The sequence below is a fragment of the Vicugna pacos genome, chromosome 7 (assembly GCF_048564905.1).
Source record: "Vicugna pacos chromosome 7, VicPac4, whole genome shotgun sequence".
Taxonomy (NCBI): Eukaryota; Metazoa; Chordata; class Mammalia; order Artiodactyla; family Camelidae; genus Vicugna; species Vicugna pacos.
This window is the reverse complement of record NC_132993.1, coordinates 16,200,161-16,226,928: the sequence shown is the minus strand read 5'-3', so window position 1 is coordinate 16,226,928 and position 26,768 is coordinate 16,200,161. Positions and strand designations below refer to the sequence as shown.

General features: G+C 40.0%; 1 protein-coding gene across 14 annotated transcripts in view; it reads left to right on the top strand.

Moving 5' to 3' along the window:
- Positions 1–26,768, top strand: part of CALD1 (caldesmon 1) — a 203,496-nt gene that overhangs the window by 154,033 nt on the left and 22,695 nt on the right. For 7 of the 14 annotated variants that reach the window (XM_072964432.1, XM_015249944.3, XM_072964433.1 and 4 more), the window contains 4 exons: positions 13,160–13,306; positions 17,346–18,474; positions 19,740–19,817; positions 24,819–24,964. In XM_072964432.1, the coding sequence (XP_072820533.1) occupies positions 13,160–13,306; positions 17,346–18,474; positions 19,740–19,817; positions 24,819–24,964 (1,500 nt within the window). The remainder of the gene's footprint in view (positions 1–13,159; positions 13,307–17,345; positions 18,475–19,739; positions 19,818–24,818; positions 24,965–26,768) is intronic. The other 7 variants (XM_006216786.4, XM_006216785.4, XM_072964436.1 and 4 more) reach the window with 1 other exon arrangement.

Below are 26,768 nucleotides of genomic sequence, written 5' to 3'. Positions count from 1 at the left end.
AACAGAGACAGGCAGACGGCAGGTGTGCGTGTGCACACACTCACTGGACACGAGCTCTTGAAGCAGGCCAGGATCCACTAACAGCATAGAAAACACAGTCGGCTCAGCTTGACTTTAGCCCCTTATTACTGACTGTATTCAAAAGTCAAATATCTTTCCTGTCTACAGCCATTTGGTTCTTCTTAACCAGGAAAACATACATTTTCCAGCTCTAAACCCAAGGGGACTTTCTGTATGTAGTTACAACATAATGCCATCCACAGGGAAAACAGGATTCAAATGAGAAACAAATTTACAATAAATACATTAAAACTTTGGCATTTTTGGCCAGTGAGCTAAAATCCCCAGGTACCTACCCACACAGACACTGGCAAGATGGCTTTGACTTCTGGCGGGAAGGAATTGAGAGGCATGTGAAGTGTTGGGGCTCTACCTGCTGTATTTTTTTGCTAATCCTCTTCTGTCTCCAAGCATAGCCTTGAAGCTGCCACTAGCACTCCCAGGTTGGTTTAATATGGCTGTGTTCCATCACTTCATGGTGCTGAAGTTCAAATCTGAGAGATCCCTTCTTCCCATGGTGAATGATCAGGCTTCAGCTTCTGGATCTCATGATCAGAGAGCAAGTCCCCTGGCCCAGGCAGTATGGCCGGGGACATAGCCAGGTTTCCTGGTTCATTTTCACAGCCAGTGTGAAGTGCCTGCCTTGTTGGTGACTCACAAAGCTTCTGGATGAGTGTGTGTGCACATGCATGTGTCTTTGGGACATCCTTTACAGGATAGCGTCTCCCATTGATAAATCTCTAATAACTTTGAACTTCATTTTCTCAGTAAGTATTCATAAGCCTAGGTTAGAATTGTTGGCCTTTCCTTATTCATGAAACTGAGTCACATTTCATTGATCCATCCTTTTGGAAAACATTGTTGTACTGTATGTGACACTAAAGCTTTTTAGTGGCTTCATGTTGGCCTATCTGTCCTTTCCGTATCTGATTCAGATAAATCCATATGAACTTAGGCAATTCATTTCATCTTTAGGGAATGGAATTAGCCTTCATCATCCTTAATTAGCCTTCATAATTGCCATTGCTCAGTGTCTTATGCCATATGCCTTTCTTGAATTCATTACTAAAAATACTTAATAATACCTACTTTATACAAGAACACTGGGGAGGAGAGCTACAAATATGTATAAAACTTGACTCTTGCTTTCAACAAATGTAACATAACGTGAGAAATAATATGACACACAAATAACAACAAGGCTATATTGACAAATATCTGGAACAACAGCAAAGATTTCACAGGAGGGAAAGAGTTCCTCCCAGTTGACTGCCATTATGTCTGGTAAGACTTCATACAGATATGTGCCAGCTTTGAGGGATAGAGAAGAGCCCTCTAGGTAAAACTGGAGAAGAGGAAAGAAAAAATTTCAAGACCATTGGCTTAGATCAAGGATCTGCAAACTGTTTTTGTAAAGATGGTATATATTTTCAAATTCGTGGGAATACGTGTCATAATTACTCAGCTCTGGCACTGAAGTGTGAAAGCAGTCATAGACAATCCGAGAATGACTATGTTCCAATAAAACTTTATTTACAAGAGTAGAATGTGGGCCAGATCTGGCCCTTGCACCACAGTTTGCCAACCCCTGGCTTAGATGACTGAAGCTATTTGTTAATCTACAGAACACTCATACAGAGTCATAGGTTAGAAAGAAAACCAGTATGGGGACTAAAGACCCAGGTCTAGTCCTGATTTAGTAATTGGTTGTGTGAGTCACTTCACCTTTTCAACCCCAGGTTATCATGTATACAATGTACAGTATGGATTGGAAATAACCTCCAAAATTCCTTCTAGTTTAATTATTCTGTGGTTTTAATATCTTGCCACCATGGTGGATTTCACCTGGGATCTGATTAACAAGCAGAATAAGTGGAAGTTTGATTTACCTCTATGTGGGCACAGGAAGTACGAGAGGTAGCCAGAATGAAAAAAACATAAATGCCATTCTGAAAAATTGGAAGTCATAGCTTAATGCTTTTGCAGGGTCCTCCACAGTGCTTCTGTTCTAAACAATTGTAGAAGTTGCTGAACTGAAGTCTCCTCTTGCAGCTCAGATTTGTGGAGCCTTTGATATTGGGTTGCTGGCCCTTTATTTCTCGGGAAAGCTGCAGAGTGAAATGGAACACCTGGAGTGGAGACTGAAACTAGAAAATCCTCCCTGCGTGCTTCTGTAGGGCCACCGCCATGCAAGGAGCCTCCCTCCTTAAGCTCTGTAAAACGGTCGGTTTACTCTTCCAGTTATTGGAAGCTGTCCTCCTGCATGTGCCAAGCACAACTGGAGCCTTGCTAATACCCTTCGTGTACTCCAAGCCCTGGCCAGACTGGATTGTTTGCTTTCTCGTGTCCATATTTCCTGATTCTGCAGCCTTGCTATTTGAGCTCTCTGTAGGTGGAAAGAACCTCTTCTGTCCTCCCAGCCCCAGTCCTAAAGATCTAGCTCAAATACCGCTTCCCTATGAAGCCATCTCTGATTGCTTAGCTGGAACTGTCTTCTTCTTCCTCTAAACTTTAGATCACTCTATCAATGTCTCCTATGATAAATATCTTTACTGCTTTCTGTCTACTATCATGTTCTTACACATGTCTTAGCTTCCCTACCAGATTATAAACTCTTCTGAGGATTTTAATTCATCTTAGTTTCCACCCTCAAGACTTGAATAGAGTAAATGCTCAATTAATGTGTGTTGGATGGATGCATTAATTCCAGTCACCTAGGTGTCAGTTTGCATGTTAGAGCAGCATTACCAACCAGCATCCCAATGCTGCAAGTTAAGACACCACACTCATATCCAGCACATTGCCCACCATCTCCTCCTCAGAATCTAGGCTACTCAGAGCCCACCACTCTGATGTCCCACTTGTTTTTAACTGTCCTCCCCTCAAAGTCTACGTTCCACATGGATCTGTGGTTCGGTTGTAGAGGAATATAGACAAGATTAGAGACCCATAAACCAGTACCAATGCTGTAACTTTGTAATATGTAATTAGAAAAAAAATGCTTTTAGAGTAAGTCGGTTATCTCCCCTACTAAAGCAGTGCCTCCTGTACTAGGTAATAGTTTTAAGGAACTAGTGATTACGTTGGTATCTAGTCAGGAGATAGCATAAGCCTTATTGGTTAATATTCTGTTGATGGGATATAAATCTGCTGGTGTAGGACAGGTACCCTCAAGCAATTTAAGTACTCAGGAATGTCTCTAATGCCCTTGTGTCCCTCTCTCGGAGCCCTGACGGATTCTTGAGCTGTTGGTGATTCTTCAGTTAACACACACACACACACACACACAAATGTAGGAGCTTAGTTATGTAATATCTGTTTAAATATTCACATGTATATAGGATCTTCTTTTAACTCTAACCGTGGAAGAAGTTTTTTATTCGGTTTGCTTTGGTTATGCCAGCTCTTTACCAAATCACAGCAGTTAGGCGTCTGCTTAACTCCCACCACATGGAGCAGGACCCATCTGTGGCAAGGTTTCTGTTGACTCAGGAAGATGATCTGCCAAGTGCAGAGCAGACTCATTGACTTCTTCTCCCAACAGTAGGGAGGTTGGACCCATTAGTAGTCATTGGCTCCCAAGTCCCCTACAAGAGTAGATGTTCTTTGCACAGGTCCAAACTTCCAGGGTTTGGCCTTTCATTTTCCATTTCCTGTCTCTACTCATGATTTGCCTGTCTATTTGCTTACCACTTGTAAACAAGACTCTGCAGTTCTAGCATATGCAGGGGAGCTATTTAGCCAGCTGGACATTAGGCAAGTTTGTGTAATACATCTGGAGTTGGGGAGGCAGTAATCACCCCAAAATATGTTTTCTTGTTAGAATAAGTCACCTCATTCTTCAGAGTTGCTAGAAACAATGCTCCAGTGTCACGTCTATCAGTAGTATAGTTGAGCTTTTTGTTTCTGAGGAAGAGAGCAAAGACAAAAGGTGAGGGGAAAGATGGGAGGTTGTGCTACCCCAATGGAAATGGAGCCGAGAGAGCACCGGGAAAGAGGAAATGAATACTAAATCTTTTTCCAATTAAGAAAAATGAGAGTGGAAGCAGGAAATCTCCAGAGGGCACTTTGGGGGGAGGAGATCATAAAAGGCCTGTTATGAAAATCCATTACCCATAAATTCCCCTGCATTAAGCACTGCCTGTATAGAGAGGATGCTGAGAATCCTCTCAGCTGACATAGGACATGTGACTTCACTTAGTGGTACCCACATGCCATGTACCATTTCCGTCGGCATGTCTGGAATACCGCTTTACCCTTACAGGAATTCCCTCTAATTAGTCACAGGTTCATAATCTCCACTTAAGAACATCTTGTTTTTGTTTTCCCAATCCCTTTGTTTCTTTTGTCCAATATTTAGCAGTGTGATAGTGGTACCATATTTCAAAGCTCTACCATGTGAAATTATGGACCTTTGTACTGCATCACAAAGTATTTCAAGTTTGGGGGTAAGATTTGAATTTCTAGATCACACTAAATATAAGGTTCATCTAAAACAAGTTTATATTTTTACATTTGAAGATGGAAACGGAAACTTTTGTTTCTAGGAGATGAAGTCTTTGACTATGAAAAGAATCTGCTTGTTTATATATCTGTGGTCAGATGCAGTTGCATCCAAATCGGCCAGTGGAAATAGGGGGGTTTCCCTGCATCCTGCTCTGAGGCAGTTTTTTCATCACTTGTATATCCACGTTCAGACCTACATGCAAGAAAAAGAACTGGCAAAATGTAACCTTGACAGTCATAGACACCTGGGTTTGATGAATTGTTTTATCATGTTTTACCTGAAAAAATTTACTTAAGCCCAAGGTTTATTATCCACATCTACGATGCACATTAAAGCAAGGCTGTTCTCTAATAGATACAACAGTCAAGAAAACAGCCCCAAATCAGATTTTGCTTTTGATTGAGAAAATTTTTAAAAGCCCAAGTTTATTAATGATCATATTTTATTTAAGATTTTTATTAGACGAAGAATCCTAGGTTGGGAATGAAGAAACGGTCATGTTTATGAAAACACAGGTAATAATTGGGTTTATCCTGTCTTCAGCCACATTTTATAACAGTTGGGTCTTAAACATTCATAACTTAAGAAGTGAACTGTTTGTATCTGACCAAGCCTGCTGTTTTTAAGCAAGCTGGGTGGGACAGTGGGAGTGGCACAAATTCAGTCCTGTTTGTAACAGAATAAATAGATTTTCATTTATCTCAGGAAACTGCCATGGTATGATCCCTCTAAAATCTGGATTTAACAGGTTTGACAGATACATTGTTCCTTTAAAAAATAAATTTGTGGGGGGGGAAGCAATTCAATAAGAAAGTAAATCCAGATCCTATTCATTTTTATTTCTACTGAGTATCACCAACCATCTATGATGGATGTTTAAAAAGAAAGTAGCACCAGTTGAATAAAAAGTTAGACATTTATCCCATCCAAACTATAATCTCAGGAAATGTTTGGGAAACTCTGTGTCTCTTCTATCATTATAAAGTACAGCTATTCATACAAACACAGATGAATCACAGAAGCATAACACTGTGTGAAAGGAACTAATCACAGAATGCACATTGTATGGTTATGTAGAGTTCTAAGAAGGCAAACTAAAAAAAAAAAAAGAATTGTTTAGGGATGCATCCCTTGGAGGTAAAATTACAAAGAAAAGCATGAGGATAGTTAAAATAGTCAAAAATTCAGCTTGGAGGGTGTTTGGAAGCATTTAAAAAGAGATAGGGATGGTCTTGAAGAAGGGCACGTAATGATCTCCAAGGTGCTGTGCTGTTCAGGCTGGCTAATAATACATGTTTAGTGTTTGCTTCACTGTCCTTTTAAGTGGTCCTGTACTACACACTCACTTATAGGTATAGTATATTTCATGCTAAACATCTTTTTAATTTAAAATATTGACCCCCAAACAATTAGAAGTTTTTAAACTTCCTGTGACTATGTATCAATTCAGAAGTGAGTCTCTAAACTAGGGATCTGCCTGCCCCAGGGGAGGACCATTCTAAGACCTGTGTTCCCATAAACCCTTAGTTAGCTCTACAACCCTGAGTCAGAATCAGAACTCACTGTACTCCCTGGGTTCTTTCTAACCATACGTGATCAATCAGACCTGATCTATTTATTTGACAGGATGTCACAGTCATACTGATGCTAAGAACCAAACTTTGCGAGAGTTGTGGAGGCAAGGCCTCATGTCGTTTCCTTCTGCTGTGCTCTGCAGCACGTGTTTCCCCACCATGATTTGTGGTTATAGAAATTCATGTGATTATGGGATGTCACCATTATGTAAAGCAGATGGTAGGCTGGTGGTGATAACTTGTGGTGACAACATATATAAGAACACTGAAATGTGTAAGCACGCAGTGTCTTACAACAGAGAACCAAAACGTATGGCTGCTATGCAAACATTAGTAATTCTCAAATGTGTGTGTGCATGAGGAGATGGGGTGGGAGAAGGAGGAATAGATGAGGTAGGACATAACTCTCGTCCTGGGTTAGTTTCTTCAGAGTAATGTATCCCTTTGCATGCCTGCATCCTCATAAGAGGCACATCCCTGATATAGCAGTGAGTCCTACAGTGAAATTCAAAAGGTTTTTACCTTCCTTCTCTACCAGAAAATAAAAAAAAAATATGTGTGTGTGTGTGTGTGTGTGTGTGTGTGTGTATTCTAAATCAGGGGAGCTTTCTTTCATTCTATCCCGTGTTAATTACTAACAGGCTAATTTACTATTGGCTATTAATCCATTTCTAAACATTTTCTGACTTGAAAATAATTTTACTTTTTTCTCCATTATAATTTTTAATGCCTTTCTTTTAAAGGAATCCAAAGGAAAAACATTCAGAATTGGACTTTATGTGCCTTAAATGAAACTGCAATATTTTACAGACTCCACATGTAAACAAAATCATATTTAAGAGCCTGGAATGAATCTAGACGCCTCTTTTAACTTTCAAATATACAATAAATCTGCAAAGCAAATATGACTCATTTCAGTAGCTCAGGATTTTCCCTCTTGATCACAGCATTGCCTGAAATTTTGCTAAGTGCATTTGAGCAATTCACAGAGCTAACTGGATATGTTTGGAGAATCTGCTTGCATTTCATATTATGAAAGAAAATCACTGGGGTTTTTTGGTACATGAAAAACAATACTGTGAGTCTGTATGAATCATTTTGCCTCCTTGATAAGCACATTTTCAGCCCATGTGAGGTTTTTAACTCTTAAGTGGGATTCCGTATTAAGACCCAGGTTAAGACAACATTGGCAGAACCAAGAATGATGGAAATCAAAGAAATGTAATTGACTAAGAAGTTGTCCTTTGCAGCTGTGAACCCCAGGCAGTCCTCCTCCTGAGCCTGCGTGGGTAGTGCACAGCAGCAGAAAGTGGAGGCAAGATCATGTTTGGGATTGAGTGTCTCATTTACAACCTGGAATCTTCTTCAATCAGCACCACCTTCTCTCAAATGACGCCTTACACGAAAGCAGAGGTACAGGAGGAGGCAGGGAGAGGAAAGCTGATCTTAGGGTTCAACTAAGTGTCTACTGGGCTACAAATGACTGTGAATTCACAGATAAAGAACTGCTGGTAGGATTCCTTCTTTCAGGCAGCAAATTTGTTTGTTCTGTTGGAATTTTAGGTGCAACATTCTCTTTTTAACATATAGGAATGTGGCAGAATCAATTAAGGAAAACAGGGAGACTTGGAAACTTTGATCTGAATGGGAATCTCTTTAAGTTTTTGTACATAAGCCTCATTTTAGTGCCCTGAGCCTTTTATTTTCTCCAAGGGTTTCCTCACTTAAACTGTGGGTCTGCATGTGTGTCTGTACATGTGTGTGTGCACTTACCAAACACGAGGAATGTTAAAGGATGCTAAAGGGTTTGAAGGGGCCAATTCAAAGTCTGTTCAGTGGCATTCTGGCCATCTCTTTCTACACGCCAGTGGTTCTTGAGTGCTGAAGTTGCTGGAAGAGAGTCCCAAATTCATATCCATACCAAGTAATTTTTGTGGGCTAATAAGTAACTGTTTCAGCTGTTCTTCAGATATGTATAAATGCAGTGGTTTATAAGATACAGATTCCTTTTTATGCAGTGTTGAATTTATAGACACTTCATAAAACATTTTTAATACATAACAAAAGTATAAGCAATTGTCATGATATTTTAATTTTTCTTGATATTTTAAAAGGATCCACATTCTTATAATGTTAGTAACCACTGCTATAAGATATAGAAAATTAAATCTTTTCTTCAGCACTCTCTAACTTGTAATAAAATCAGCCTCCTCGTAAAAGTCGTTTTTACTTTTCCTTATTCTATTTGTAAACATGGTTTCCTGATAAGAGATCTTGTCCTGTTAATAAAATGTCATTGCCAGTATGTTTACTTGAAAACTCTCAAGTCAGAAAATATCAAAATGGGGGGGGGAGATGAAATTAAAGGAGATGAGAGTAACATTCTTCAAACTATGGAGAACACGGAGTTAAAAAAAAAAAGCCAAAACTCTATACTGTAGATGAAATTATAAGAAGAGTTTTGCCAATGTTGTGCAAGTCTGGAGAAATATTTGTTGGAGAAGATGGGGTGAGGGGGACACTGAGGCAAGATGACAACTAGTGCCTTGCTCCTGTGCCTTGTATGGAAGCCTCAGCCACTTCCTCTCATCTAAGGACATTCAAACTCTGGCCCATCCAAATATAAAGACACTGAGTCATCAGTGGTTTCATTATTTGCCATGTCTGCAATACTTTTATTTATTTGAACTATCTAAAAGGCACAGCATGTAACATGATTACCGTGTTACTTGAATATATTGAGGCAGTAGAGGTCTGGTGGTAAATACTTAAAACATCTTTGGTGTGAAAGCCACAGCATTCCAAGGAAGTTTTCCCATTGCATAGATCTGTTTTTTCTTATAATATAACACCAGCATCTTTAACCAGTGGTTCTGGGAATGGAAGAAAAGCCAGTTCTCTCTGCTTTTTTCATACCACTGACAATCAAATAGCATCATATTATTATGATGGACTTCTAAGATTGTTCAACATTTATTCATGCACACACATCCACACACGCACAAGATCATCTCTCTCCCAAATATCTCATGAGCCATTTAGCTGCCAGCAACACTGGCCTTCCTGCAGTAGGATCAATCATACCTTTCTTAAGGTGTTGTCCAAGAGGAGAGCAAAGGCAGTTACCCAGAAACAAAGCATACTACTCCAGAGTAAGCCTGTCTTCACCCAGCGTGGGTGGGAAAGTCGTGGATTCTGGTCAATTGAGCATTTTATTAAATGAGGTGCTTTACGTATCGTTTGTGGTTACTTGTTTTTAAATAAAACTCACTTGATTAGAGCTCTAATAAACATAGTTTAATCTTTCTCAGGTGATTCAGAGGAACTTTGAGTCCTACGCTGCCTCTGAATCATCTGGGAACACCAATTGTCTTTGCGGCATACAATACGGTAGACCAGTTAATGCTGGTGTCTGGTGACGTTTCACAGAAACAACAAATGGGTTGTTATGTTTTTATTACAATCCAGTGGGTGGTTAGATATGATTTTTACTAGTCAGCAGCATTCCAAATACATTTAAATCTGGCATGTGGAAAATTAGAAATGTTAACATTTTGCCTTTAACTGAAGCATAAAGCAGAGTTATATTATCATGTGAACGTATTAAGGATGCTGTGTTCTCATCTGTCTCTTTGGAATAAATTCATCTTATGGTGAAATTAGCACTGACAGGCATTGCTGGTGTTATGTACCTTTTTGGAAGGCTATTTGTCTTTGTGCATCAAAAGCTTTTAAATGAGCATACGCTTAAACTCAGAAATTCTAGCTTTTGAGAATTTTTTCCTGGGTAAATCATTGAACAAGTGGTAAAAGTATATCTATAATGATGTCCTTTGCAGTATTGTTTATAAGAATATAAAGTTGGAAAAATCTTACCTGCCCATCAGTAGAAAACTGAGTAAATAGATAATAGTCCCTCCATATCATTACTATGTACATCTATTTTATAGAATACCATGTTGCTGTTGAAAGTTATATTTTGCTGATGTGTTAAAATAGGCATGAATAAGGTAAATTAAAAAAACTATTTCTAAAATCATATACAGAACATGATACCATTTTGTTAAAAATCAAAATATCTGTGAATAGGAAAAGGTCTGGTAAAATACATCAGGGATTATTCATTTTCCTATCTGAGTGCTGTAATCAGGGACCTGATTTTTACATTTTGTAATGTCTAGTTTAAGAAAATAGTAAGTGTATGTTACTTTTAGAAACAAAAAAATTTGACAGTTACGTTCTTCGAATTTGAAAGAAAAATAACCTCTAGTAGTAGTAGGAAGGGTTCATGCTGCGGGACAGACCTGTAAGCTAAGCACCCACTGTCTGCTCTGTACTCTGGGGCTGGTGTAGGGAGGCTCCCATTTGAAGAATTTCCACACATATCAAGTCATTTGGCATGGACACAATTTCACTTATGAAGTCAACTGATACGTTATTGAGCCAGCAACTGGATATGTTCGGATTCGAAATACCATGGAACCATTTTGGCTCCTTTTTAGTTTTTAACTTTGAAAACAATTTTAACATGTTTGTTTGTCAATAGCCTCAAAAATCTCTCTCAGGCAACTGTGTATCCCAGGCCAGAGGCTATCCATGGAAAGTCGTTGTAAATTTTAAGCAAGAAGAGTTAGGAGAGAAAGTGGAAACCATCTGGTTGTTAAAGGCCACTCCTCTACTGAGAAATCTAAGATGAAGGAAGATTGAGTGTGACCTGACCTAGACCACTGGCAAATCTAGGTCATGCCAGAGCTAAAAGCCAAAAGCGTCCACCGTGAAGCACGTTGTGCAGGTGGGAGGAGGAAGACAGTAACATCTCAAATTGTTCGAGTATGGTGGGAAATTAATGGCTTCAAATGAGACTCCATTTAGGAGAGGGGAGAGTTTTGTTTTTGACATAAGGTGTCTCATATGGAGCTTTTATGTCTCTTACTTGCCTTGGAAAATGAAGGCCTCAAGTAATAACCAGACCTCATGGCTGATCCAGAGATGTAGAAGAGCAAATTAAGACTTTCTGTTTGATTAACTTAGGAAGCAGTCATTAAGGACGCATTCTCCCTGCTGCGGTTAAAGCTGTCTAGTGAGAAATAAGCAAAAGGAATATTGGGCCAAGAATCTGAAAATTGAAGCCAAACCACTGGGAGGGCTTTTGACTGTGAACTACAATGTGATTAAATTAGAAAGGAACATTCAAATCATGTCATGTTGTCGCCTCTAAGTCAACAAGTCTAAAATGGAACTCATCTTTCCTCACACACAGCTCCTCCGCTGCCCTTTCCTAATAAAACAAAATACTACACTGTAGAATGCCTTAGTACAACATAGCCATGGTTTCGTTTGATTGTTACCCACGGGCAGACAAGGCATTTTAACTCAGGTTAATCAAAGGGCTGAACACTAGTAAAAGACCAGTTCTAGAAACCTAGAACTGAGTTCTAACCTAGTCGTCCTTTAACTGAATCACACTGCCCTTCTCTCCATATTTGTGGAAATAAGTCAGTCAGTTTTATAGAATTATTAAGTGACATTCTATTTATGTTGGCATTTGAATATTACACACTAGCAGATTTTAGTTAAGTATGAAGTCAGAGTTTCTGAAATAACAAAGAACAAACCGATCAACCCTCAGAATTGTTCACTTGTTTTTTGTAAGAAACTTAGGTTAAAAAAAGTTCATAGCATTTGCGTTATTGAAGTCAAAGACAGAAACAGATGAAGTGAAGTAATGGATCTCAACCCCCAAAATACCGAGTTTGTAAATCTAATGGGAACAAACAAACCATCACAGTCATATTAGGTTCATTTCGCTAATAAAAATTATATGATTCTGCTGTTTTGCTTTCTTTCATCTGTAAATTATTTTAGCTTTGTTGTTATAGAAGAAAGATAAGCGTGAAATGGCTACATACCTGGATTTCTATTTGTGGACATGTAAGTTTCACTGTAATAAAAGCACCTTTACTAGCCAATGTGAAAAGCCGTCTGCTGCACAGTGCAGCTCCATTCCAACCCGTGAACCATCAGGCCAGCCAGCACTACTGTGTCTTCTCACCACTCTGTATCTCAGTACACAGTCCTCTTCCAAAGCAACCAGGTTAACCACGTGGGACATTTCCTCTTGAGTCTGAGCATCTGGATTCCCCAGCAATGAGTCTTCATTTGGGAATAAATATTAGGAGAATCATATCTAACACGGTGAAATTGATTATATAATTTTCCTAAACAGGCCTTTGCTTTAGATGAAACTATGAAAGCTAAATACCATATATGCACGTGGAACCCTCTGTACCTCTTCAGCCTGCCTTAGCCTTTAGGTTTCTGGCTAAATACACGCCTGTGGGCTCCCATGATGTGCCCAGCATGTGGGTGGTAGGACATCAAATTATGGTTTAGAACAAAAGAGGAGGGCAGGGAGGGCGCTGCACTGACTATGAGGTCTCCTGTCACCTTTCTTCAGTGAAAAGCAACTAAAAGGAAAAAATTAAATCTAAGCAAAGAGGATAGCCTGCTCTGGATTTTAATTAGTGATTTGGCTTACTAACGCCAAAGTCCTGGTTTGGTAACTTAACTTGATCTTTTCTGACCCTTGTGACAACATCTCCACAAATAATCCATACAACATGTTAAATCTTTTTAACAAGTGTTTTGATTACTTTCAGTTCAGTGCTTTCAATTTCTGCTTCTAAATCTTACATGCTAGTCATCAGCTAAGTAAAGAAGTCTAAGTATGTTAACCTACAGTCTCCAAAGGCAGCTGCTTTTGTGTAAATTTTTTCAGTTTAAGCTATTGTTTGATCATTGTAAATTATCCTGTGTAGCTATTGGATGAATGCTTTTCAGATACTTAAAAGTTTGAAAACTAGTCAGCTAAACTTAAGGAACAGAACCAACCTTAAGGAACTCTGTAGTTCTGTAAGTAGTCAAGTTCAGGAAAGCACTCAGGGTTGATCCTGCCAAGAAGCTGGTGAAGATGATGGGCAGTTGGCAGGCTCAAGAGGTTGTCTTTGTGATGTTGCAGAATCGCCTACCAGAGGAACGACGATGATGAGGAAGAGGCCGCCCGGGAACGGCGCCGCCGCGCCCGCCAGGAAAGACTGCGGCAGAAGCAAGAGGAAGAATCCTTGGGGCAGATGACTGACCAGGTGGAGGTCAATACCCAGAACAGGTACTGTCCTCTTTGGAAGGGAGAATTTCTCAGTTGCTTCTTAGCCTGTCTGATAAGAGGAGCGGGTTGGGCAAAGCATTCCCTTCTCAGCCCAACTCAACTCTTTTGCAGTCTTTCTAGCCTGCTTGATTCTTTTGTGACCATTTTAGGCAACTAACAAGATTGGACAGTCAATGTGACTTAGACATTAGGACACCAAAACTCCTTTCTCTCCCCCATCCCATCCCCTAAACACACCTATTTTATTTTCTTTTATAATCTAGTAATTTTTAATTTACTAAAATTATGGGTATATCCTTAAATAAGGAAAACTACTTACATTCATTCTTTAAGACAGTATCTGTTTTGAACTGAAGATGTATTAGTTTAATACTCTGCTGTGCCTACCAGTAGCGGCTAATGCTTGAATTTTAAAGTAGGCATGAATTGCACATGTCTTATTTTTTCCTGATATGCAGCCTAAATCAATATTCTCTGATCACTACAATATTCAGCAAGTTGCAGAATCCTGTTTAATGTAATTATTCAAACAAGCTTATGAATTCACAACTACATTTTTTCCTATACAGGCCCTAGCAGAAATTGGGAAAGTTGAGAACACTTAATAGGTTCAACTTCTTCAAAAAGGCTTTTACAAGTTCACACATACAAGGTCCTATAGTGTATTATGTTAACAGTTAGTATATGTCATTTACATGCCCCAAGGTGTAGAAAAGATGAGGCTATTTGAAGGTGAAAGAGAGAAAAAAATTAATTTTATTTTAAAACTGTGGGCTGGTTAAATATAGTGAAGTCACCATATAAGATGTTTTGTGTGAGTTTGGTTTTAGTTTGTTTTATTTTCTGTTGTTGGGAGGGCATTGTATTTGATAGTCCCCTTAATTCAATCTATGTAGAAAATTCTGAAGGGAAAGAGTTCTGGCCTCTTTAACCTGAATTTAAGTGGAGATACAGAGGGTTTCTGAAAGCATCATGAAAATTCTGGCAGGCAGGATGATTCCGTCCAGAAGCTTACTAACGGTGGAGAAACAGTGTCCCTCGGTAAGGAGCTTCTCATTAGGGAGGAAGTATAGCAAAGAGGTTGCAGGTGTGTTCTCTGGGGTTCACTACCTGCCTTTGAATCCCAACTTGACCCTTCACTAACTGTGTTTCTTCAGTTAAATGGAAATAAAAATCATACCTTTTTCTTATGAATGTTGTTAAATTTAGCTAAGATGCTAATGTATGTAAAATGCGCAGTGTTTGCACAGAGTAATTTTGGCGATTATTAGGAAGATAATATCAGAGTCTTACAGAGCAGGGCTCCATTGTCTTCACTGCCTTTTCTATTTCTGAGCTGAGGGGGATGAGAAACAGAGTTTAAAAAATGACATTTTAAGGCCTTTCATGAATCCGTTATTAGGGAGTGATCAACAATGCCTTAAAAAATTACTAGTGGCCTGTAGTTTTCTTGCTTTTAAGATCTTGCGTCTACTTGTGTTTCTCTTCTTTTTTTTTTCTTTCTTTTTTTTTTTTACATTTTACTCTTATTATTTCATGATGTTGACTGAGTACAACATTCTTTTTCAGCAGAACATATTCAGCTCTGAGAACCCGTGATTTACCTCTGACATACTAGTTAGCCACAAGAAGAGTAAGCTTTCTCCTAGGGGCTAAACAACTGTAACTGGTACTTGACCTCCCCTGATGCTTGCTGTCATGATTTATAAGCAGGCAAAAAACGGTTCAGTAGAGTCCATTTGTTCTTAACTCAAGGGTTCTTTAAGCTGGCTAGCATTTTGGAATTTGGGGAACCTTTAAAAATTATCTGAATTCATTTGATCCCAATGCCTTATGTATAGACTTTTCCTCTTAAATTCTGAACTATTTGCATTTTCAGAGAAATTTAATCCTTATGTGTCTAATTCATGGAGGACAGTGTCTTAACAGCAACAGCTAAGGCCAAGAAAGTTTAAATTCTAACCTTCACTCAGCCATTTCTTGTTGTTAAATGTGAAATATGTTTTTCCAAAATTAAGTGAACTTGAACTTCAAAAGAGCCAAGTTTGGTATGAAGCATGAAATTTGATGGAGTTTCTAAACATTGCAAGACATATTCTTCCAACTCTGGTCACAGTCCTAGTATCACATGACTGATTGTTTCCTGCCATTGAAGACCAACACCCCTGGCTTGGGCAGTGTCCAGTATCCCGCAATAGAGAGTGCGGTGATGGACATGCTACAATTTGGTTTTTAGAGGTTTTCTTTTCTTTTTTCCTAAGGATCAAATTTAACTTTTCTTCGTCTACTCTAGAAAAGAGGGCAAGAGACCCTTTATGCATTGAAATCTTGATAAAGAATGTAGATGGTATATATATATTAATTAGGGCAATACCAATTGCTTTAACAGTGGGTCCCCAATTTTAGTAATTTGATGCAATAACACATAGCAGTCCAGTGTGGATATTTCTGACTGGTAGAACTATGTTCTTTTTTTTTAACATTTTTTATTGATTTATAATCATTTTACAATGTTGTGTCAAATTCCAGTGTAGAGCACAATTTTTCAGTTATGCATGAACATATATATATTCATTGTCACATTTTTTTCTCTCTGAGCTACCATAAGATCTTGTGTATGTTTCCCTATGCTATACAGTATAATCTTGTTTATCTATTCTACAATTTTGAAATCCCATCTATCCCTTCCCACCCTCCGCCTCCTTGGCAACCACAAGTTTGTATTCTATGTCTATGAGTCTATTTCTGTTTTGTATTTATGTTTTTTTTTTGTTTTTGTCTTTGTTTTTGTTTTTTGTAGATTCCACATATGAGCGATCTCATATGGTATTTTTCTTTCTCTTTCTGTCTTACTTCACTTAGAATGACATTCTCCAGGAGCATCCATGTTGCTGCAAATGGCGTTATGTTGTCAGTTTTTATGGCTGAGTAGTATTCAGAACTATCTTCTTTACTCTTGTGACTGTTAACTCCTTGGGCTTTGGAGTTTTTTGTTTTTTGTTTTTTTTGGAGCAGACAGAGATAGAAAGGGAAGAGAATTTAATAATAAAAATAAAACAATTTTAAAATAAAATAAAAAGCAGAAGTACCTCTGCTGATTACTTGTCTTGGTCTGGACATCTCACTTCTGCTCACATTTCATTGGAATTACTGATCAAGTGTCCCTACTTTGGTGCAAGGAAGAGGGGAGGGTAGGAAATCCAATCCTTGACTGGCAGTCACTTCCCTGTGACTGTGGAAGGAGGAGCATGAGTCATGGTGACAGGTGTCTCCACCATGGGGGTCATCAGTGTGAGTAGAGCATCTCCACCCTGGAACATACACTCCCTTCCTCTCAATGTCCTCTGTGTTCTAGCAATCCAGATCAAGAATTCCAGATGACTTGGTGACATGTGAGAACACTATATGATACAAGAGGAATTCACCATTTTTTTCAGTTCAATCCTTGTCTTAGTTTGAGTTCCCTGAGAATCAGATTCTGAAACAAGGATCTGAGCATGAATAGTTTGCCTGTAAAGTGATCCCAAGAAAAACTGGTAGCAGTGTGGGCAAGTGAGACAGGGAAGGGAAGGCAACCAAATTAAGGTTTCATGACCAAGCAAGTTACCACTGTGGGTATCTGGAGCTTAACTCCACTGGGGAACCCAAGATCCCGCGTGGGACAGGCACCTCAGAATACTCTGACTCCCAAGGTGAGGAGAGCTGAGGTATTTATACACTAATGCTCGTTAATTTTTGTTTGGGGCAAAATGCCCAGGGGACATTAATACTCAAAGCATTTCTGGTATATAGAGTAGGCTCCTGCATGGCCAGAGAAAGACCGTGGGCAAAGATTTGCATATGCTGTTGAAAGCCAGGCAGGCATGTCTAATATGATAACCTCCAAGGGGACACGTACTAATACGGTAACCTCCAAGGGGGAATATGTAGGAATCTGTACATATGCATATCTCTGCTCTAGTTCCAGTGTGGCACAGTACCTGAATCCAGCTGACTGACTAATCAGCAAGCTGTCTTTGGTGTTGTTTCTGTTGTTCAGTGTGCCCGACGAGGAGGTCAAGACAGCCACCACAAACACTCAGGTGGAGGGTGACGAGGAGGCTGCACTCCTGGAGCGCCTGGCCCGGCGGGAGGAAAGACGCCAAAAACGCCTTCAGGAAGCACTAGAGCGGCAGAAGGAGTTTGACCCAACAGTAACAGATGCAAGTTTGTCGCTGCCAAGCAGAAGAATGCAAAACAACACGGCAGAAAATGAATCGGCAGAGAAGGAAGAAAAAAGTGAAAGTCGCCAAGAAAGATATGAGATTGAGGAAACTGAAATAGTCACCAAGTCCCACCAGAAGAATGACTGGGGGAATGCCGAAGAGAAAAAGAAAGAAGAGAAAGAAAAGGAGGAAGAGGAAGAAGAGAAGCCAAAGCCAGCGAGCAGTGAAGAAACTCAGGTAGAGGTGGTGGTAAAAGAGAAAACAGCAGAATCCCAAGAGGAGACAGTAGTGCCACTGAAAAATGGGCAGATCAGTGCAGAGGAGCCTAAGGTGGAGGAGGAGAGGGGGGAAGCCTCAGATGAGATTGCCCGTAATGAGAAGATGGAAGAGGAAGCAAGGGAAAGGGCTGAGGCAGAGAGGGCCAGGTTGGAAGCAGAAGAAAGAGAAAAAATCAAAGCTGAGCAAGACCAAAAAATAGCAGAGGAGAAGGCAAGGGTAGAAGCAGAAGAAAAGGCAGCTGCACAAGAGAGAGAGAGACAGGAGGCGGAGGAGAGGGAGAGGATTAAGGAGGAAGAGAGGAGGGCAGCAGAGGAGAGGGAGAGGATTAAGGAGGAAGAGAGGAGGGCAGCTGAGGAGAGGGAGAGGATTAAGGAGGAAGAGAGGAGGGCAGCTGAGGAGAGGGAGAGGATTAAGGAGGAAGAGAGGAGGGCAGCTGAGGAGAGGGAGAGGATTAAGGAGGAAGAGAGGAGGGCAGCTGAGGAGAGGCAGAGGGCCAAGGCAGAGGCAGAAGAGAGAGCTAAGATAGAAGAGCAGAAACTGAAGAAGCAGCTGGAAGAGAAAAAAAAGGAAATGCAAGAGAAAAAGGTAAAAGAGGAAAAGGTAGGACAGAAAATAGAAGGGAAAGGGGTAAATGAGAAGAAGGTACAAGAAGACAGACCTCAGACAGCTGTTCAAAAGAAACAGGTACAGTAAACATTTTGCACCAAGTGTGTGATGCCTGTGACAAGAAATGTAATGCGCATCAAATTTGGGGCTGAGGCCACATTCTTCCAGCCCCACATGCTTGATCGTTTGGCCAGCTATTCATTTTTCAGGTCATAGCAATATGCAAGCATGAAGCAATTGATCAATGGCTAATACTCAGTCCATCCAATTTACTGGGACAGAGAGAAATGAATTGCTCTGTGCTTGGTTGTTATGAATACCAGAAAAATGAATTAACCCAAAGATGATAAGTGTGGTGGTGCTGTGTTAGACTTGTGATTCTGCACCTGCATCTCAGCTCATTGCTTCTAACAATTTATCTCTATCCACAGGTCTACATGGTGCTCTAGGACCATAACTCCTCACTTTATCCTTCTGTTTGGCATTTAATAAAAGGTGATAAAATTTGGGGTAGGAAACTGACATGAAGAATCATGTTCAGAAATATCATCTTATGAACTCAAAAATAAACCCCTTGAAATGAACTGGTAATGAAGGAAAGGAGCCAATTTGGACCTTTTATAAAAAAAAGTCAAAACCCTGATTTGCCATCATGTAGACCTGGGCTTAATGTAGACTTGCAGAAAGCCATTCATCTGGGGCAGCATCAACGTATAACTGACCAGTAATTAAGAGCACACATTTTGCTTGTTTTACCATCTGGATGACACAAATAAATTTATGTAGCACAAGAAGGGTGGAAATAGTTGGGGGGAGGCAAGAAATATTTATAAGCTAAGAAACGTATTTTTTTCTGTCTGCAAGGCTGCATTAAAAGCACTGTACCTAACAACCACCACCACCACCTACTCTGCAAAAAAAAAAAAAAAAAAAAGAAAGAAAACAGAGATGCTTGTGTCTTCACCTTTCCAGAGAGAACTCTCTGTCACTAAGTCTGCACTGCACTGAAGTTATCTTTCATTTCTGCTTCTTACAAGGGGCTCATGAACACACCATTGAGATGATCAGGAGCAACAATGCACCAAACCACACATGAGGTTTGTAAACACGCACCAGAAGCACCACGTCACGCTAGAGTTCAGTGAGCACAGTGGCAGGCATGTGAGAAAAGCTCTGGTGGGAGGAGACTATCCCACTTTGCTGTTTAGAACCACTGGCACTGAGATGGCCAAATGGAAGTCATTCCACGCCACATGCAAAGTGACCTGAGCACCCTCTCACTCTTATAAGCTAGGAGGGGCTTCTTTTAAATGAGTGACTTTACCATTCTTGAAAATGAAAAGGAAGAAGAAAGGGGGGCTAAAGTGCAAGCTAAAAGAGAAAAGCCCCAGCAAGACAAGCCTGCCTTCAAAAAAGAAGAGGTAAATATTGAGAAAGAACCTAGTCATAAAGCATCAGGGAGCAGTGTTCCATGACATTTCAGGTCTGATGATCTCAAAATTGTAACCTCTAATCCAGTGTTTTTCAAGCTCATGATCCACTGAATGGTGAAATCAACTTAGAGCATCTCAAAATTAGCTAAATATGTCAATCTGCATTTTTAAAATGAAATAGAATAGAAAATATCAGAGGGCATCGTGGCCAGTATTGCTTTGTGATATAAATGCTCGTTCTTACTATGGGTCACAGTCAAAAAGCTTGAAAAACATTCTTCGGATCAATCTTTCCCACTTTCTACTCTTCCAAGCGCTATTTGTTTTTCTTTGAGCCATCTTACTTTCATTTCAATCATGAAATATTTCCAACTGGCTTTGATTAATGATTTAACTTTTCGAAGGAAAAACACTCCCACACATCTCAGTAGAAAATTTGATGAACTGAAGATGATATTTGGTTTTCAAAAGAAAAGTTTGGCACAGTGTTCTGCATTGCATTTCTGGGGCACACACAGGAGCTGGTGCCAGGGTGTTTGACTGTAGGTAAGTAAACAAGTCAGTGGACCAGAGGCGGCAGCAGAGAGAATGTCATGCTCCAACATAATCAAAATGCCCCATCTGGCCTGACCGTGTTTTAACCATGGTGCTTATGTTAGCTCCAAGCAATCTTAAAAATTATGACAGTATTTATTACGTTCAAAGTACTGGATGTGGTAAAACTAAATCGTCAAAGGTGAGAAGGCTTGAATTACTCTGCCTATGGGACTGAATCGTAGCTCTTGAGCTCCGACTCGGATGGACTTGTGCTACAATTCTCTGCCCATTATGGTATAGATTAAGGAACAAAAATCCATATTTAGAAAATAGGTGAGATTAAATAGGGGGACGGTTATTCTCTTAAATGTTTTTTTCCTGAGATTCGTATTTTGAAAAGTAAGAACTCCTAGTTTGTGTTATGTTTATGTTGTTTAAGGTATGTGCTCCTCCCTGTTTCCAGTAGAACTTGTGATGGTTTAGGAGTGAAAACAGAATGTGAGCAGTGCCCAGTTGAAAGCAGGAGAAAGCATAAAGGCTAATAAGTAGAAAACTAAATTTGACTCTAATGAGGCAGCTGAAGAAATCGTCGAACGTGTTGGGAAACACTGTTTACATTCTGTAACAGAAGAACACCTACAAATCCATCCCCCCAAAAATCAAAATTACGTTGGAACTAAACTCAAACAGAAATACCCTACATGCGTTCATCTCTAAAGCTAGTGTTTTGTGGGGAATATCTTTAATTACAGAAGGAAGAGGGCATGAAACCATACTCACTGATTGAGTTTATGGGCAGGAGGGGAAGCTGAGTAACTGTTTGGATTCGACTTAATTTAACTCAGTTCACTGAGCTGGGGTTTGTTTTTAATGACCGAGGCGTTCTGTGTCCATGCACTATGTCCGCGGGCTGGCAGGGGCTCACCAGCTGTCCTCCAGTCATCCTTTTGCCTCTTTTGGGATGAGGCCCCAGTTCAGCAGTGGCCATGGTATGATGATTTCAGACCTGCTCCTTTTGGAGTTTGCCCTCCAGCACATTCCAGTGTCCCAAAACCTGGCCTCTTTTTGACACAAGGCCAGATTAGCAACTCAAACTAAAAAATTCCTGCTTTAACACCGCATACATAAATTACTGGTTGAATGACTAGATTTTCCCCCTCTTCCAGCTGTTTGTGTAATTGCTTCATGTGGATAACTTTAAGTCATATTTAACATGATTTAGCCATTTTAAACACCCATCTCATCTCCTTCCATCTACCCCACCGTTTTGTCCCTCTCTCCCCCCCCGTCCAAAAAAGTCTTTCCTTTCAAGGAACTATGCAGGATAGGTAAAGCCAAGTGTCAGGTGAACTGTCTTAGGGAAAACATTTCTACAAGTCACTCTACTGCCTTACAGAAAACCTCCTTTCTCCCACTTCAGTTTAACTCTTTGTGGCGATGGATTGCAGATAGCCACCACTTAATTTAGCTTTTTCTCTGTAAGTTAAATTTAAGTTAAAAAAAATTAAGTTTTGAAACTTAATTCAGCTTCGTCTCTTCCTTCCCCAATTATAAAATGCCTCCTTTTAGTTCTTCACCCGAGTTTTTATTTTATCCCCCTGGCCTCTAACAGAAAAAGTTTCCAATCAAACTGTTCATAGAATATTGAAACTGCTATTAATATCACATAGGCCAAAGCTTCTCAAACGTTAGTGTGTGTGCAGATCACCTGGGAATCTTCTGAAATACACGCTCTGACTCAGTGGGTCTGGGGAGAGCCTCAGCTCCCTGGTGAAGTCCATGTTGTCCGTGGACCAAACTTTCGGTAGCAAGGACATCCGTGTGATAGACATTGGACCTGAAAAAGGAACTGAAGCTTCTGAGTCTAACAAAAGTGTGTTAAACCTAGTGTGAAAAACTGTAACTTGCACCAGTTCTCATTACTATTCTGGGATTAGATGGTGCAAAGCAATACATTGGCTTTGCAATACACTGAAAGCAGTACACTGAAAGGACTGGCAGCTCAACCACCTTATGAGTGTCTTTCTGGCACAAGGGCATGTCACTGAAATTCCCACTCACCCCCACGCACACCCCCAGGTGTTTTTCCATTGAATAGCCCAGATATCTGTAGTTTTATCCTAATGATCACATTTGACCAGAGCCTTTTGTATGAGTGTTATCTGCTGATGTTATCTGTACAGGAAACCCTTCAGCTCTTTCAGGAGGCATAGCCCCATAGTAATCCATCAGTACAGATTTTCTTCACGGTAACATTTTGACCTAGAGGATCTAATGCTTTCCCCAGTGGGCTCAGAACCCATGACCTTGGGTTGAATCTGCTATAGAATCCAACCCACTATAAGCCTTAAAATAAAATTGAAAGGTGTTACGGAATTACTTATTCATTTCCCAGGAAGAGAAAATAATTTGCAGTCAGAATCCAATTTTCATCATTTCATTTGGAATTTTTCTCAGAAAGTCTTCCAAAGAGAATATAAGTGTACCATCCACCACAACCTTTGCCAATAAAGGCAGAGCCTGAAAACAGGGAGGATTTTTCTTCTGTCAGACGTGTATTGTTTTACAAATCTATTTTACACATATTTTTGGTCAGTAAATCAGATAATGCATTTTGGGAGACTGGAAATACCTCTGACTCCAAAATAGGGAAAATGAGTTAAAGGGGATTGCTCTTTGTATATATAGTGCTCCACAAACTAAGATTTGACTCACAATTTGTTTCACAGGCTCCCTGGAATGGGACCCCCTCACCCTTAAATTTGTATCCTCAGATACTTCTTAAACTCCAGTCCAGGGTTTCTGGGGCTGTACCCAACAATGGTGGGTTAAAACAAGAAGAGACCTTGCTTGCTCCTGCCTGCCCCAGACAGCCACCAAGGAGCCACACTAAAGCCGTAGGACAGGCCAGGAGTTTCCTTTTCTTCTCTGTAGCTTCTCAGGACAAATCAGGAGCCAAGAGGGAAACAATCAGGTGAAGGATTAGGAAGGGATTTTTAGTCCAACCTTCTCTTTTTATGTACATGGAGCCAACACTCCAGAGAAGCGAGGTGACTAAAAGTAACACAGCTAGTTTGTTGACAGCATTGAACCAAAATTCGGACTTCCTGACTTTCAGACAAAGCTCTCAGAGAGAATGGCAAAATAACAGCCCCCTTTTCAGCATGTCTAAGGGTTGTCCTAAACATATGACCCTTGAAGAAAGAGTCAAGTCTTAACTAATTAGGGTAACATGGTAGTGAATTGTCCCTCCATAGTAATTTAATCTAATAACACTCAAGGAAGGCAGTCAGGCAGAGGACTACCAAAAGCTCATCTGTAAACAGCAAAAAAATGTACTCTGCTTAGTGAAACATGCACTTTGGGGGCAGTGGTATCAGAAATATAGTAGCTGCAAAGAGGTAGTGGTCAGATAAGGGGAGACCATCCTGGGCGGCACCGGCGCCCTGAGTTCTCAGCCCTGCGCCTCCTCAGGTTTCTTTAGAACTCTAGCGCCTTGTCACTGTCTGTCTTGAAAAGAGCAATGATGAGCCTCACCTGTTTTCAAACTCATTTTTTAAGAATGGATGAGATGGTAAGGTAATTTGAATTCCTTTACCCTCCCAAAAAGCTATGTAAATTCCATTTACTTTGAAATAATGTCTCACTTACTATGAGAAACTTGTAACGCAAAACCCACAAAAAATTAAAGCTAACACCTGGTCTCTGTGTATCACCCTCCTCTGTTGCCCATGACAATCACAAAACCACTTCCAGAGACTAAATTATTACCTTCAAGGGAAGTCAGCTTTTTCATTTCCTGTTCCACTCTATCTTTAATGGTTTAGATAACTACAAACATGGCCCCACAGGTCTCTGAGTCATCCCCCTAAAGGTAGGGTTATTATATCTTCTATCCTGGGGAACCTAGTTATTCATTTGTTTAAAATGCTAGGGTAGTCTTCTGACATTTGCCAAAATCGGTTTGACAGATCTGGCTAACTCCGTAGGTTTCTTCTTTCATCCTCAACATGTCTGTGTCCTTCTCAAAGAAGCACCCTTCCTCCAAGAAGTCTGTCCAAGCAACCTGGCCATTCTCCCATCAAGGCCACACTAATAATGTCTCTTCCTAGTGGGAACTGAAAACAACCACTCTTGTGTGGGGTTCCCAGAACATAATAGTTTCCAAATGGTAACACTGCCACTACTTTTGAAAATAAAACCTCAGTGAAATCAGGGATGATCTTGACCTCCTAAAATTGTGGTCAAGGACTTTGCTCAGAGCCTGGAGGACCATAGCTCACGCTCTAAGAATTTCCTCTGATTCCAGCTCTCCCACATCATTCTCTGGTGGTTTGTTTTACTTCTGAGTTTTCTGGCTTCCTAACAATGTTGGGTTTTATTTGGTGATACCAACCAAACCTAATAAGATTTTTATCCTTATGTTTCTTCCTGATATGTACCATTGGTTAGATCAAAGATGAGAAGACTAAAAGAGACAAAGAGCGCAAAGAAGAAGTTAAGAGCTTCTTGGATGGAAAGAAGGGATTCACAGAAGTGAAGTCGCAGAACGGAGAATTCATGACCCACAAACTTAAACACACTGAGAATACTTTCAGGTAAGAAGGAGTGACTAGTTAACAGTGACTGTGTTCACATGTGGAAAAAAAAAAAATCAGTCTCCCTACCCTGTGCCTCCAGACAGAAGCGTGCTAACGGGCAACATACTTTTGTTGTGAGGTCATTGGCCATTGTCTTAGAGATACTCAGTCAGCAGGTCAGGCTATCAATCACTAACAGGAGACCAGCAGGCATTACTCAGACAAAGTTTGATCTGCCTTTCCCATTCTTTGTCAAGGCAGATCATGCTTGGCATCCATGATTTTGTTCACTCACCTAATATGTTCATGTAAGATCAGTTTATTAGAAAACATCATGACTGGAGTTAATACCATTGATTCATTCTCTGTATGGTCCAGCCAACTTTATAAGAGAACTTTCTCAGTACCACTTTCAAGAATGTATTTTTTAAAGGCTATAAATAAATTGTTGCATAAAACTAAGATTGCCGTGTGACCAAATACTTTGGAAACATTAGGTTAAACTAAATTAATCAGCTCTCTTTACCAAAGGACTTTGCGAACACTTGATGTTAATTGCCATTGGGAATCTCTAAGAGGAAGGAAGAAAGCACGCCACTACTGCTCCAGTTTGGAAAACCCTCTTGCATAACTTCAGCTTCCCCTCCTAATCCCACCACTCCCCAGTCATGGTGAATATCTGGGTGATTGATTTTAGAACAGACAAGTACATGCAGATAAATCCCCACTTCTAGATACCGGGAGCCCCCATCAACTTCATAGAAGGACTCAAGTTGCAGAAACCTGCCAGGGACACCGGCTACATTTCTCTCTGTGCCCCACTTCTACACACACACTCCCTCCAACTGCTGGTGCCAAATTCCAACCTCTGTTATGTCACTGGCTTCTGTGCCAGATGTTCTGGAAAAGGTCCTTGTAACGTGGATTCCCATGGGGTTGTTCTTTGGCAACAGCCTTGCCTTTAGACCTTGTTTTTCTGAACATTTCAAGTAAGAAAGTTCCAAGTAGGTATTCTGTAGAAGTCAGACCGCTCCTTACTCCAAAGCATCTGTAGTATCAGGAGCAAGCAGAACTACTAGGGATGGACCTTGCCAGCTGCTCCGAGATGCTAAGATGTTAAGTAAATATGGTTGTACCCAAACAATTTTCTACACAAAAATTTGAGCAGAAACCTAGTTACATTTATCCAAAAGAGAGCCTAAAGCACATGGAGGAAAAGATGTGACTACAAAGCCTCAATAAAGTCTGAAGGAGTGAGAAGGATAGAAAATGTTACGTGGGGTTGGCAGGAAAGCAGATGTGGAAATTAAGTTTATCAGGACTTCATAGAAAGTCTAGAAATCAAGTTGATTCAGGCTGGTGAGCTGAGTCCAGAGCTTGCTGAAGTGCAAGTAGTTTAATGTTTTAAAGTCCCCAAAAAGTGTCAGGTACATGAAAAGTGTTCAGTGAATAATACCTAATATTATTATTGTTTTATTATTTGATAGCTTTAAATGTGTTGTGGGTACAATTTTGTTAAGAGAAATAATGTTTAAAAAAATTCGTCAGTAGAAAAAAGTTCGGTTAACAATTAGCAAAATTGCCAACCAGCTTCATTCAAAGCTCAGATTAATAATTAACATGTCCATTGTTTGGAAATCCAGAGAACTGGGTATTTCAAAGAGATAAGTCACAAGGGATAGCAAAAGATTGAGCGCTGGGAACCTATAACTGGGACTCTTGCTTTAATTTTTCTATGTTTGGGCAGCAAAAAAATGAAAGAAACAAGCTGCCACCATATTACTAATTTTTGTTTAGCTGCCAACATACTTTACAGTTTCAG